The following is a 12,837-nucleotide window of genomic DNA, read 5'->3' on the forward strand; positions in this document are numbered from 1 at the left end:
ACAAGGGTGGCACAGTGCTCAGACTTGGCTTCCTGGCAATCCCCATGGTGGTGGCTCACTTTGCCCAGCTTCCACTGCCAATATCTCTGCTGCTGCTGGATGCAGCCCCACTGCCTGAGCGCCTCAGACCCATCCCCCCCACACCCACTGATGGGGTCACTGGACAGAGCAGTCAGGCAGGCAGGAAGGGTCTCCATGGAGACCGGCCCGGGACCCCCACAAACGGCACGTTTGCCCAGGCGGATGGGATGGGATGGGATGGGATGGGATGGGATGGGATGGGATGGGATGGGGCAGTGAGTGTGCAGGGAGTGGCATCCGGGATGGGCAGGCAGGGCCAGGATCAAGGGGTGGTGGCAGCACGGGGCTGGGGCCCGAGGCAGAGCTATGATCCACTCCCTGATTGTGGCTCTGCCCTAGGCCCCAGCCCCACGCTGTCACCCTTCTGTGATCCCGACTTCACTTGCCGTCCTGCTCCTGGATGCTGGTCCCCATCCCCCTAGTACCCCATCCCATCTGCCTGGCTGAGTGCACCATGTCTGTGGGAGTCCTGAGCTGGTCTTCATGGAGACTCTGCCCACTCACTCTGTCCATCGCCCCTGGCAGTGGGTGTGTGGTACACAGCTCCCTCCACACTGCAACGGGCTGGGTCAGCACCCCGCCAGCTCACAACAGCTTACCAAGCTCCTTAAGTGGCCCTCCAGCCCAAATAATTGCCCACCCCTGCTCTAATCCAATATGCAGACTCCAGATATGCTGGAAAATCCCATAGTGTCACATGACCATATTGATTGTCATACCCAGTTGGATCAATAGTCCATCTCCTTGGATATCAATATCCTTAACAGTGGCCAGTTCTTCATATTTTAGAAGAAAGAGGGGAGAACTTCAGAACTAATTTATGATAAGGCAGGGCTTTTCCTCCTGGCTTTCACTCTAAATCAGTTTCTGTGCAGCACCATTAAGATTGATAACTCTAATAATATTGTACTAGTTAATGTTGTTTCCACTTAGAACCATTAAACTTTACTTTATTTTTCTATTAAACTTGACTCTTGTTTCATTAAATCTAGGAAATCTAGGAAAAGCTTAGTTTTCTTGAGACAGCCTTTTCCTTTCATATGATCTTTCCCAAAGGTCAGATTGGGGTATGTGGAAAATAACAGTACTTCACTTAAGCTACATGTTCAAACTGAAACTTCACCCATAGTTTCTCAACATTGTTGTTATGGAATAATCTCCTATGCACGATTCACAGGACCCTTCATGTGAAGGACTTGCTGAAAGCAGGGAGACTGGCATATTGATGTATGGGGAAAATTTTCAAATGAAAATGAGAGGGATCTTTTGGACTAGTTCTCCCTCAGAGCATGCTAGTACCCCTTTTTCATACTGATAATATGCCATTGCTTACAGACTGAAAACGCGTGATTTATGTGAATGATTTAAAAAATACCCAGATAGTCCATTTACTCATTTAGAATATCCCTCTTGGTTTCTGAGCACCAGTAGACATATCCTCTACAGAGCATCCAAAAAAAATCTATGACCTTCTGTTTTATATCTCTCCTCCAACATCACACAGGAAGTTGATGGCAATACGAGAAACAGAACCTATGATTCTTAAATCCCATTCCAGTACTTTATGTAACAGATCATGCTTCCCTGAATAGCACCTTTTTGTCCACCCACTTAATGTATATACTGAGAAAATATCCTCCCTTCATACAGAGGATTTCATCTCCTTCCTATATTGTAAGCACTTCTTATTGGACAAATTAACTTTCTATAGATGCAATTTAGGACAGCAATGCACAGTAGGGGATAGGGAGAGCCAGATGTTTTTGGTTGTTAATGTTAATCAGCATGCCTAGAGGAATTGGGAAAAGATGACGGGGGGAAGCAGCATCAGAGGGAGAACCCAGAGCATAGGCAGAACCATTGTCAGCAGCAATTTGATATGCTGAAGTATGCCTGCTGCATATGTGATCAGGCTAGTGGAGTTACTCCAGATTTGCACCATGATAACTGAGATCAGCATATGTTCCATTGTCAGCAAAAGGGAGAGTCACAAGAAAAAGAAGTCAGAGGCATGTCAATTGAAAGTCTCTGGGAGGGATTATAGTTCTTTCATAGTTCACAAAGCACAAAATCCATTGTGATTATAATGCATATATATGTATTCATTATAGCTACATGTTTGGAAGCTTTGCAAAACATACAGGTGCAAATAGTCATCACAACATTAAAGTGGTACAAATATTAATTTAACAAAATAGCTAAAGGGATTTGCAAGTAAGTAGGCATTTTCAGCTGCATATAAGAACAAAGGACATACAGAACAGAACAAAACAGGTGATAGGTTTAGCTACAGGCAACATTGCAGAGGACCAGTTCAGCTAAGGCTTCTAAACTTGCAGTTACAGAGGATTCGGAATCACAGGGGCAGCCCCAGGAGAAACAGAAATGCTTGTGGAGCAGTTACTACTTCATGGTGTGAAGAACTAGGGGTTTAGTGCTGACAGAGAAGTGTAGTGATGGCTTGAGCTCCCTTGAGTATTAGGCTTGCTCTCCCTCTAACATGAATCTAGTTCATGTATTTCAGATTCTCTCACTTATGTTGCAGAAAATCATCATCCTCTATACCTTAAGCCCAGCCACAATCACACTTTTCAGTTTTAGACACATGGTTAATGCCCACCTCTACCCTCAGGGTACTGAACCCCTCCAGCTGATAACAGCTTAGAGCTGATGAGGGTAGGGAAGGCTGCATACTGAATCATAAGCCTTTCAGTTTGAGAGGTCAAGTGAATGGCTTTGCATTGGGCCTCAGATTTGTTTGAACCAGCCCTGCCACTGCAGCTCTACAGTCTCTATGAGAAAAAGCAGATTTTCTGAATTTGTGAACAAAACTAAACAAAACCAAATCAAAGTCCACATTTTAGATCTCAAGAAATACTCAGAAGAGAAGGGAGATCACTTTTCTATCCAACCAGAAGTGCATCTGTCTTAATCTACTGATAAGATTGGGGTCTTTCTTTCAAGCCACCTTGGTAAGTATGACATCCCCTGAGATGTGTAAAGATGTTATCATGCTCAGGGTCTGAATGCGGTGAGTGAAATCACAGAATTGCCGCCCATCAATCAAGACCCGCATCTGCTGGTGCTCACACAAGAGTTCCATCTGCAAAGAAACAATGGCAAAGTGGACATTAGAAGTCAGCGTCACAGATTTAGCAGCCTAGAACACAGAGTCACAGATGCTCTGGGAAGTGCTGTGCAAAGTCTGTCTAGAACAGGGGTGGGAAAAATGTGGCCCGGGTGCAGCCTGCCAGGCCATTCTATCTGGCCCACAGGGCCCCTAAAAAGTTTAGAAAATGAATATTTATCTGCCTGGGGCTGCCTGTCATGTGGCCCTCAATGGTTTGCCAAAACTCAGTAAGTGGCCCTCTGCCCAAAATAATTGCCTGCCCCTGGTCTAGAACCTCAGTTTCCCTCCTGCATAGAATGCATTTTACTGCTGCTGAAAAGCCACCGTGTGGTCTTTTGTTTTACAAGTTCACAGTAAACTGGAGAATTGAGTTGCTCACAAAGGTATTTCTTTTAGTCAACAGGTGTTGGGAGAAGCTTGCATTGCTGCTGTTCCCCTTCCAGTACACTCAAATGGCAGATAAAGGAAAACTGGTATAACTAGGACCATCAATTTGGTAACTTTTGATAATGATAAAATGTGCTGTGATATACTCAGTGAAACCCTCGATCTAGTTTCTCCTCACCCCACCTAAAAAGATTACCTTAAATGTGTCCCCTGCTGTGAATGGGAAGTAGGGAATATTCTTCTCCTCTCTTCCCCATTTCCCAGCAGTCCGTGCATTCCGAGTGATAGACTTATCACTAAAATTGACTGCAAACAACAGCCCGACATCCTTGCTTATATCCATAGGGTCAGAGAGCAGAGTCACTGAAAAGCTGAAGGAACCAAGTAAATGGTCAGGAACAGGATTTCAGGAAACAGTTGGCATGACAGATGTCCATAAGGAGATACTGTATCCACCATTATCATTCAGTGTGCGCTAGGGCCATAGTTTAATGACCTGATGGTTGTAACATTCAAAAACGATCTCTGTGTTTGGATTTTGGAATAAGTGAAGAAGAGCCAACTAACCATAAAGAATCCATTTCAAGTTTTGGCTTTGGAGGTGCTTAGCCAATCTTATACAGACCTCGTGCCAGTGTGGTCACATTCAGCAAGGCTGGTTACATAGGACATGACGACACTGTAGTTATAGCCAATTACACTGTATTTATAGCCAATGTATTGACAATAATGTAGTTATAACCAATGTATTTTAAAAGACTTTAATGTGTGATCACAGATTATTTTTCTCCTTTGTTTTCTTTGAAAAAGGAAAAGAAGAATTGAACCTGATACTGTCCAAGAGAGAAAAAGGCTAAATGTGCACACCAGATGGTATATACCAACCACACAGACAAGCAGAAGAAGGTATTTGATATATCACTTTCCCACATTTCAGGGAAATTGGGCTGTGAATTCTTGTCCCAGCTTCAGTTTTGCTGTACGAAGGGAGAGATTAGATTAGCCCATAAATTAAATCAGTACGGCTTTCCTTCCCCCTCATCCCACCCCAAAAGGGTAGACTCTCCAGGAATCTCTTGTACTTATGACCAGCTATAGAAGGCAGCTACTTCTGTACATGACACAACCAACTAAACAGCAGCTCCCTCACTTACCTCTTGGGCCTGGAACTTATGGCCCCGATGATAGTGATTTTCATGGCTGGTTTCAACCCTCCTTTAATTTCCCCAACATATTGCTCCACCTAGTGAAAAAATCCCAACAATATTATCAGTCCATCTATATTTATGGATGCATGTGGTGGTGATGTCTAAGATAAGTTGCAGAGCCATGTGACAAGTTGCATTTATTATCACCTTGAGTTCTCTCACATGCCTTCTATCCAAATAATCTATTTATCCGTTTAAACTTCTACCATTTACACACACATACACACACAGGCTTCCTAATTAAATCAATTCAATCTTTATTATACCAAGTAGCTCCCGGATCTGTTGCAGGGGCTTGTGATGATTAACAGAGGCAATGGTTAATGCAGAGGTATAGAACAAAGATTTCCATCAGATATGAACAGAACAAATGGTCTGTGAATTCGTGCTTATAAACTGTTTTGAAAATGTAAAATGCTATAAACAAGCACTATGTAATTGTATCAATTCATTGTGTATACAGGAGTTTGAATCTCCTCAGAGAGAAGGTGTTATAAAAATGTGGGGTGTTATTGGCAGTTCACTTCATTATGTGCATTATTTTCCTATTTGTGTGAAGAATTAAGGCTGATTTTAGAGGCAAAAGGGTAACTCTTCCTGGCCTTATTCTGCCAAAAGACCAAAAGCTCTGCCCAAGTGAGGTATTGCAAGGTTTAACTCAGGAGTTCACAACCCCCAGTCTGCAGGCCAAATCAGGCCCCCCACTCTGAGTCATATGGCCTGCAGGGTTCCCCACAGGTCTGAACTTTTGGTAGTGAGGGAGTGGTGGCACTGCTCCCCTGCTGCCACATTTCCGGACCTGTGAGCTGGATTGTATGGCCCTGCATGCTAGATTGGGGTGCACGGGGTGGTGCAGGTCCTGATCCCAGGGAGTGGGGCCAGGAGGAGGTGGCATAGGGCTCCAGGTCCCGATTCCAGAGCGCAAGGGTGATGTAGGGCTTGGATCCATGTGTGCAAGTGGGGAGGGAAGAGCATGGGACCCAATCCTGGCATGGCAGCCCAATCTGACCCACGAAACATTCCCACACCCCTCATCTGACCCACAGTAGAAAAAAGTTCAGCACCACTAGCTCAGCCCAGGAAGAAAGAAATTAAAAGAACAAAGTGGGTTGGTCAATAAATATATGTGACAAACTCCTTTGAGTAGCACAGGTCAAAGCCCATTAAACATTCCATCAGTGTAGCAGTTTGCATAGCCTTTTGTTCTAATAAAGCAATTTCCATTCAGGAGTAAGTATTTCACATTGTGTTTTGGGTTATTTTATAGAGCTAATTGGAAAATTTGATCAGTATTAGATCTGTTGCAAGATTACACCTGAAAAAGGACTAACTCTGCAACTCCTAAAACATCTGTCCCTTTTCAGGAGGAGTTCCAGAGCTGAGGAATGACTAAAGAAAATGGTGTCCCACATGTTTTGATGAAATGAACGTGGCGCATTGATGTGACTTACAGGAGGTTGCTCTTGGCTGACCTCAGGGGTTGTGATGTTGCATAAAGGAGAGGGCTGTCCCTTAGATATGTAGGGCCCAGAACTTTTATTGTGTATTAACATGTAACACACAGGTATAACAGAGCAGCTCTGAGCTGACTGCTGCACTGCCACCAGTAGTGCAGCCAGCTGCCAGCAATTATTTGGCAGTGGTTATTCCCCACTGCCTCCCCACCAACTAAGGCAGTGCCTGGTGCTGCTGCCCTGATCCCCACTCCTCAGTTACAGTACTGCCTGACTTCAGACTTATATGGTAACCACCTAAGAATACCCAAGTAATGCCTGAGCCTGCACACTTTCCAAAAGCACTTTAAGACCTTCCCATTTTAGTTTAATATTCCACCTGCTTTTATAAATTGGCTTGTTCTTCTTTTGTTCTCTTGTTTTATAAGTTTTTTTTCTCTTACAGTAAGCTGCCCTGGGCCTCTGTTGCGAAGGGTGACATATATCAAATATATAAATAAATGCGAATATGAGATAGAAATGGTGTCTGTCTCCCTGGGCCTCATGTGGGAGTGTTCCAAGACTTTTCCTAGAGGCTACTTTGGCTTTCAATCCCCTTGGGAGACGATTCCAGGTGTACTTTTTGGTATTTGGATTAATGTTTCCCTTTCCTGTTAAACAGATATAATTGGACTGTGCATTTTTGTTTGTTTGTCTAATTTTATTTTAAATCAACAAAAATAAAACTTCTACATTAAAAATGTACAGATGTAATAATAATACACAGTTGTTCACTGTAGGAGGCTGAGACCTCAAGAGTATAATTCAGGCTGTCTAGCAGAGGAAGAGTACCTAACCTAATGTGAGATTTATTAAACTGCAGAGTAGCAATAGTAGTGGCAAAGTAGCAGAGAGTTTAATGTAGGGCACAAACCAGCACTGACCTTCATCACTGCATAGGTATGTTTTGATTTGAGGCAACCTTGTGGCTGCCTATAAGTTCATCACGGGGGCACAGAAGGGAATTGGTGAGTATTTATTCACCAAGGCGCCCCCGGTGGTTACAAGAAACAATGGCCACAAGCTAGCAGAGAGCAGATTTAGATTGGACATTAGGAAGAACTTCTTCACAGTTCAAGTGGCCAAGGTCTGTAACGGGCTCCCAAGGGAGGTGGTGCTCTCCCCTACCCTGGGGGTCTTCAAGAGGAGGTTAGATGAGTGTCTAGATGACCCCAGCTCTTTCCTGCTTATGCAGGGGGTCGGACTCGATGATCTATTGAGGTCCCTTCTGACCCTAACATCTATGAATCTATGATTTCATCAACCCTTCTTGCTTTATTTTGTTATAAGCAGCACAACTAAACAATGCTTAGTAATCTGAATGGGGCTGAAAAGATTAATTAGTGCTGGAAAGTCCCTACACCCTGAGAACAGTTGTTCATTTGCATCTGGTTTCCATGTGATTATAACATTCATCCCTCATGCTCTGAATTGTCAGAGGTCTGATCCTTCCTAAGCCATTTTTTGGCTGAGCAGGGCCTGAAGGCACTCTTGGAATCTGCTCATAGATCCAGCGGGAGGTAGCAGCAATAGCTCTGGAAGGGTCTTAATTTGGTCACAGGAGGGCTCAGGAACCTCTGGCAGTTTTGTCTTTTTCATGCACTTACATATGCAAAAAACATATTTCTAGCAACAACAAAATTTCCAGTAAATTATTTCACTTACTTTTGTGTGCTTGTCATTTTCTGTCATGGCTTCTGTCTTTACAGTTGTTTCTTTGCACAGCACCCTAGGAACTATGTTTACTTTTCTTTTTGCATGTGTTTAAGAAAAAAAAGCTAGTGAAAGTCCCAGAAAAAGGGAGGATGTAGTAGGGGGCATTATCTTTGTCAAACACTAGATAGACCCACCCGCCCAAAGAGCTGAGTCACAACAGCTTACTTCTCCTCTTCCAGTGATCGGCCAAAGGAAATAGAGAAATTGGAAGGGACTGGATGGCTGAAAAGTTTGGAAACTGATGGATGCTAATAATCAGTTCTAGTCTTCAGCTAGAGTGCTCAACCATCACCCTGAAGTGTGGCCCTATGCTTCTGTGGTGAGCTGCAGTGACTTTAAAAAATTCATGCAAGAACATGCAAGAGCTCAGTACAGTATTAACATCGGTCATGAGTGAAAATCATATGACTGCTTAATGGCTTCTGTATTGGTGGTCCCAATCCAGTTTCTCTTAGGACCTTTTACCATAGGTGCCAACTCTGTGGGTGCTTCAGGGATCAAGCACCCATGGAAAAAATTAGTGGGTGCTTAGCACCCACAAGCCACATCGGGCAAGACAGGTTGAAGTAATGAACTGCCTCTTCTGGACATGCATGGGGCTCAGCATGGGAACACAAAAAAATAAACCACCCACCAGCAAAAACCAAAGGCAGTGTCTATGCATCTTACCCATCACAAAAAGCAGCATAAACAATGGCAGTAAGTGGACTCTTTGCTATGAGTTTAAAAAGAAAAAAACAAGGATGGGATGGGTGTGAGGGGCTTCCTATGTCCTTCATGGTTGCATGCAAGGTGATTCATAGTTGAGATGTATCAAAAGTGCAGTGTGCGAGATGTATGTACTGCCACTGCCCAAGCTGTATCTTCAGGGAGTATGCAGAAGATTTAATTCTCCAGGGCTGTCAGTCAATAAAGTTCCTTTGTCCAGCATTAAATTAACATACTATATATTTTTAAAAAGAGTAAATTAGGTCAACTTTTATTTCAAACAGATGGATGGGAATGAATTGGCAAGTCTTCCTGGATGTCATGGTTAGTTTGTTAAAAGAAAGGCCTAGAAAATGCTACCAAAAGTGGAATTTTTTTTTTACTTATTTTATATTTGACTTGAGTTCTGCACTCTCTGCATAAGTCAATGGTTCTCAACCTTCTTAGACTCAAGGCATCCCTCAGAAAATGCCAGGTCTTAGCTTTCACTCATTTCTCGACCATCGAAAAATAAAAAAGCAATTCTTCTGTTGCAAAGAAACACCGAAACAGGTCAGAATGTTTTTGACACCATGGACTCCGTTTTGAAATCTCTAGGCTTATCTTGTGAATCACATATAAGTATTTGCACAACCAACAGTTGTACAGCACGCCATGGCACCCTTAAAAAGGATCTCACAGCACTCTGATTGAGAATCACCCAGGTGTATAGCATGGACAACTCTGATTGCTTTATCACAAATCTTGTAAGTACTGTTTTGCTTGAAGTCCAGCTGTGATATTTCCTGAAACTCTTGGATTTTTGTAGTTATTAAAATGAAGTTCTTAGCCCTTGTGTTTGTTAAGAAATCTTGTAATACGAATCCTAGAGGATCAACATCCAGAGGGCAGTAGATGGAAAATTAAAGAAAGAAAATATATAATGTTATATATTTTTTAAAGTCTCATGAGTTTTGGGGATCACTTCTAGCTCCTGTTTGGAATTGCTGCTTACGTGATTGCGCAAGGTACAAGAAAACCCCCATCCTCTCCTCTGGGAGAAAGGATTCAACAGACATCAGATAGCTCTTAGTAAAGCCGTGGTTTCTTGACTTTTTTAGACTCAAGGTGCCAGAGGGGTGGATCTATAGGCAACGCATGGGTGGGGCATGACGGGGCATATGCCCCCCTAGATTTCTGCACCAACAGCGAGGTGCAAGGCTGTAGCCTGGATGGAACCAGGGCCTGGGAGCAACAGGGTGGGGGTGTGATTTCTGCCTCTACAACAGGGCATAGGGTGCAAGCCGGCAACCCAAATGGAGCCAGCACCTGGTAACAGAGGGGGCCGCAACAACAGTGTGAAGTTCTGGCCCCCCACTGTCAACACTTATGCATTATCTATCAATGGATCCAGGGGGAGGTACAATGATATAGTTGCATCCCCCTTTGATTCTTGGTTCACCCAAAGTTTAAAGCCAAGTGCCTGGAAGTAGCAGTAACATTTCTAGTCAGACAGTGCTAAGAGAGTCAACTGACTTCATGGCTCATTATAGTCTACTACCCCATCCCTTCTAAACTCTTCATTTCACAGGTGTTAATGACTGTCTCCTTTTTAATGGTCTTGATGTTCCCCAGTCAAGCTATCCTTTGTTCTGCAGTTCTGCTATCTGTTAGCCGTTTTGGGTAATGATGCTCCTATATCACAGCCCTACAAACTGTTTTTAGCTCATTCTAATTAAGTTACATATTGTTTTGCTTCAATACAGCCCTAGGCTCCTAGCATATGAGTACAACTCCTAGTTCATTTTTAACTGGAGAAAAATGTGTTGTTTCATATGTGATGGTGCATTTCACCACCTGCATCTCCTTTTTCAAAATTTTAGATCTGCCCATAAGAAACTCATTGGAAAATGATGGCTCTTAGTTTTCACTCAATTTTTAACCACAGAAAAATACTAGAACTATTTGTCTGTTGTAAAGAATCCAGAAAGAGCACTGCAGGGCCAGTGGTTTTGACACTCTGGAATCCTATTTGAAATCTCTGTGTTTATCTTGCGATTGATATTTGTGCATCTAGTGGTGCTAACATGGTGCGGCACTCCCTGATGCCCCAGCCCGCAGGATCCAGCATGCACTGTGGGAAAGTAGCAAGGGGCAAGGAGCAGCTGTTGAGGAGGCAGGCAGGAGGATGTGGGAGGGAAGGGTCTCCTGTACCATCTACACTGAGAAAGGGAAACTCCAGCCTCAGGGTGGATCCAGAAGGGGCACAGTGGTGCACCTGGACCCTTCTTTGGTTCCTGCTGTACCCAAGCTTTAAAACTAACTGCCTGGGAGGGGCAGTGACATTTCTATTCAGGCAGTACTGCTTCTCATTTGTCATCACTGCTACTGTGTGACACCGGATACTGGGCAAGTCTGGACCTATGGTCTGACCCACTAAATGGCAGTCCCTATGTTTTTAATTCTTCTCTCTCTGATTCCTGTTAATCTCTCTCCACTCTACAGGAGTTAACCACCCTCTAAATCTTGACGTTTTCCTATTCAAACTATGCTTTCTTCTGCAATCCTGTTGCTGTCCTGTTGGCCAGTCCTGGGAAGGTTTCTATTCCATGCCACTGCTCTGCAGATTGTTTTCAGCTCTAATGACAAACATGTGCGGTCATATTAATTCAGGTGCAGAAAAGATTGACAGTGAAGTAGTGGAGGCACTGTTAAAACACTCCAGGAGGCTACATTTTGTTTAATGAACCTGAATAAGAGATGCACATCTAACTATAATGACCGCAGAAGGACTAAAGATACAGTATCTTTTGACATTTTTTTTTGCCTAGTTGGTTGGGTTTTTTAAAACTTTATATATACTGTAGTTCAAGGGTGCTCAGCCTCTGGCCTGACAGCCAAATCCAGCCTGCGGAGCCATGACATGGCTGGCCGGGCTCCCCCATGGGTTGGAAACTGGGCAGCAGTGAGCACTGTAAGCTCTGGGGGGCTGGCTCCAGCCTCGCCACCCACTGCTTGCACAGTGGGATCCCTGCCGCCCTCCACGCATCCCGAATGGGCCAAGCTGCTCCTCCCACCCACCCACCCACACATTTGGATCAGGGTTCCTTTGCCCTCCCCCTGCCCTTCGGATCCAGACAGGGACCAAAATTGGGACCCAGCTGCCCCCCTCATCCAAAGTGGGGGCACCCTGCCGTGACCCACACGGGGTGTTTCAGGGTTGGGTTACGCAGCTGACTGGGCCGGTGGACGGGATCCAGCCTGCGGAGGGACCTGGCACAGTCCATCCACTGCCATCCCCCATCTTCCAGTCACCCTCTGTCCTGGGCACCGCTCCTCCGGGCAATGCCTGCCCTGGCAACAGCTGTGCGTGGTTCTGCTTCAGTCTGCAGCTGCCTGGGGGCGAGGGGCGGAGGAGGGGGTCCTCCTTTCTCTTCAGCTGCAGGAACACGTGTAGTGGGACCCTCCGCACCCAACCCTGGATCCGCACGGCCCCAGGGCGCAGGTGTCCGGGGGAGCGCCCGCTCAGCCCCCGCCCAGCTCGCGGCTTCAGCGGCGCTCCGGGGCTCGGCCGGCAGGGGGCGCTGCTCCGCTTGGTAGTCCGCGTTCTACAAAACAAGGGCGGGGCTTCAACGCCCTCAAGAAAGATGGCGCCTCATTTGCATCTCCCAGCCGTCGGACCAATAGGCGCTTCTCCTTCAGGGGGTTTCGGCGAGCGGGTCGGTCACGTGAATAGTGTTTCAAGATGGCGCCAGTGGCGGGCGGAGTGTCAGCGGCGCGGACCGTTCCATAGCCCCGGGTGCGGAGGGGGAGCCGGGCCGTGCCACCGCCGCCGGGCAGGCCCCACCAGGTGCGTGCGTGCGGGGCGGGGGGGCTGCACCCGGGCTCGGGCCGGTGCGTGGGCCCTGGGGCGCCCGCAGCCTCAGGCAGGATCGTCCCTGTGTCAGGGGGTGGTTACCGCACCTGGGTGTTGGCTGCAGGCAGGGCGGGGGTGCCAGTGCGCCTGTGGGACCAGAGCCTGTGGGTCTGGCCCCTCCGCTCGGAGTGGCATCCATCCTGAATCGGGCGTCAGGAAGGGAACTTACCCTAGCGTCAGACCGGTCTGGATGGGTAGCCCTCTAGCCTAGGTAGATGG

At 45.8% G+C, this 12,837-nt stretch overlaps 2 protein-coding genes across 9 annotated transcripts in view; one reads left to right on the forward strand and one right to left on the reverse strand.

Annotated features, from left to right (window-relative positions):
- Window positions 1-701: 701 nt before the first annotated feature.
- On the reverse strand, window positions 702-12,265 carry LOC109280563 (galectin-related protein). Of its 2 annotated transcripts, none has more exons than XM_019477217.2 (4): window positions 12,018-12,265; window positions 4,753-4,841; window positions 3,795-3,969; window positions 702-3,184 (listed from the first exon to the last, which is right to left on the reverse strand). In XM_019477217.2, the coding sequence occupies exons 2-4, from the start codon at window positions 4,794-4,796 to the stop codon at window positions 3,041-3,043; spliced, it is 363 nt and encodes a 120-aa protein (XP_019332762.1). In that variant the 5' UTR covers window positions 4,797-4,841; window positions 12,018-12,265; the 3' UTR covers window positions 702-3,040. The 2 variants fall into 2 exon arrangements, with proteins under 2 accessions (XP_019332762.1, XP_019332761.1); XM_019477216.2 differs by lacking the exon at window positions 12,018-12,265 and adding an exon at window positions 7,965-11,681.
- A 190-nt stretch (window positions 12,266-12,455) lies between these two features.
- Window positions 12,456-12,837, forward strand: part of ZFYVE26 (zinc finger FYVE-type containing 26) — a 70,651-nt gene continuing 70,269 nt past the window's right edge. For all 7 annotated transcript variants that reach the window (XM_019476813.2, XM_019476815.2, XM_019476814.2 and 4 more), the window contains exon 1: window positions 12,456-12,552. The gene's annotated coding sequence lies outside the window, so the exon portion shown is untranslated. The remainder of the gene's footprint in view (window positions 12,553-12,837) is intronic.

This window comes from Alligator mississippiensis, chromosome 2, assembly GCF_030867095.1.
Source record: "Alligator mississippiensis isolate rAllMis1 chromosome 2, rAllMis1, whole genome shotgun sequence".
Taxonomy (NCBI): domain Eukaryota; kingdom Metazoa; phylum Chordata; order Crocodylia; family Alligatoridae; genus Alligator; species Alligator mississippiensis.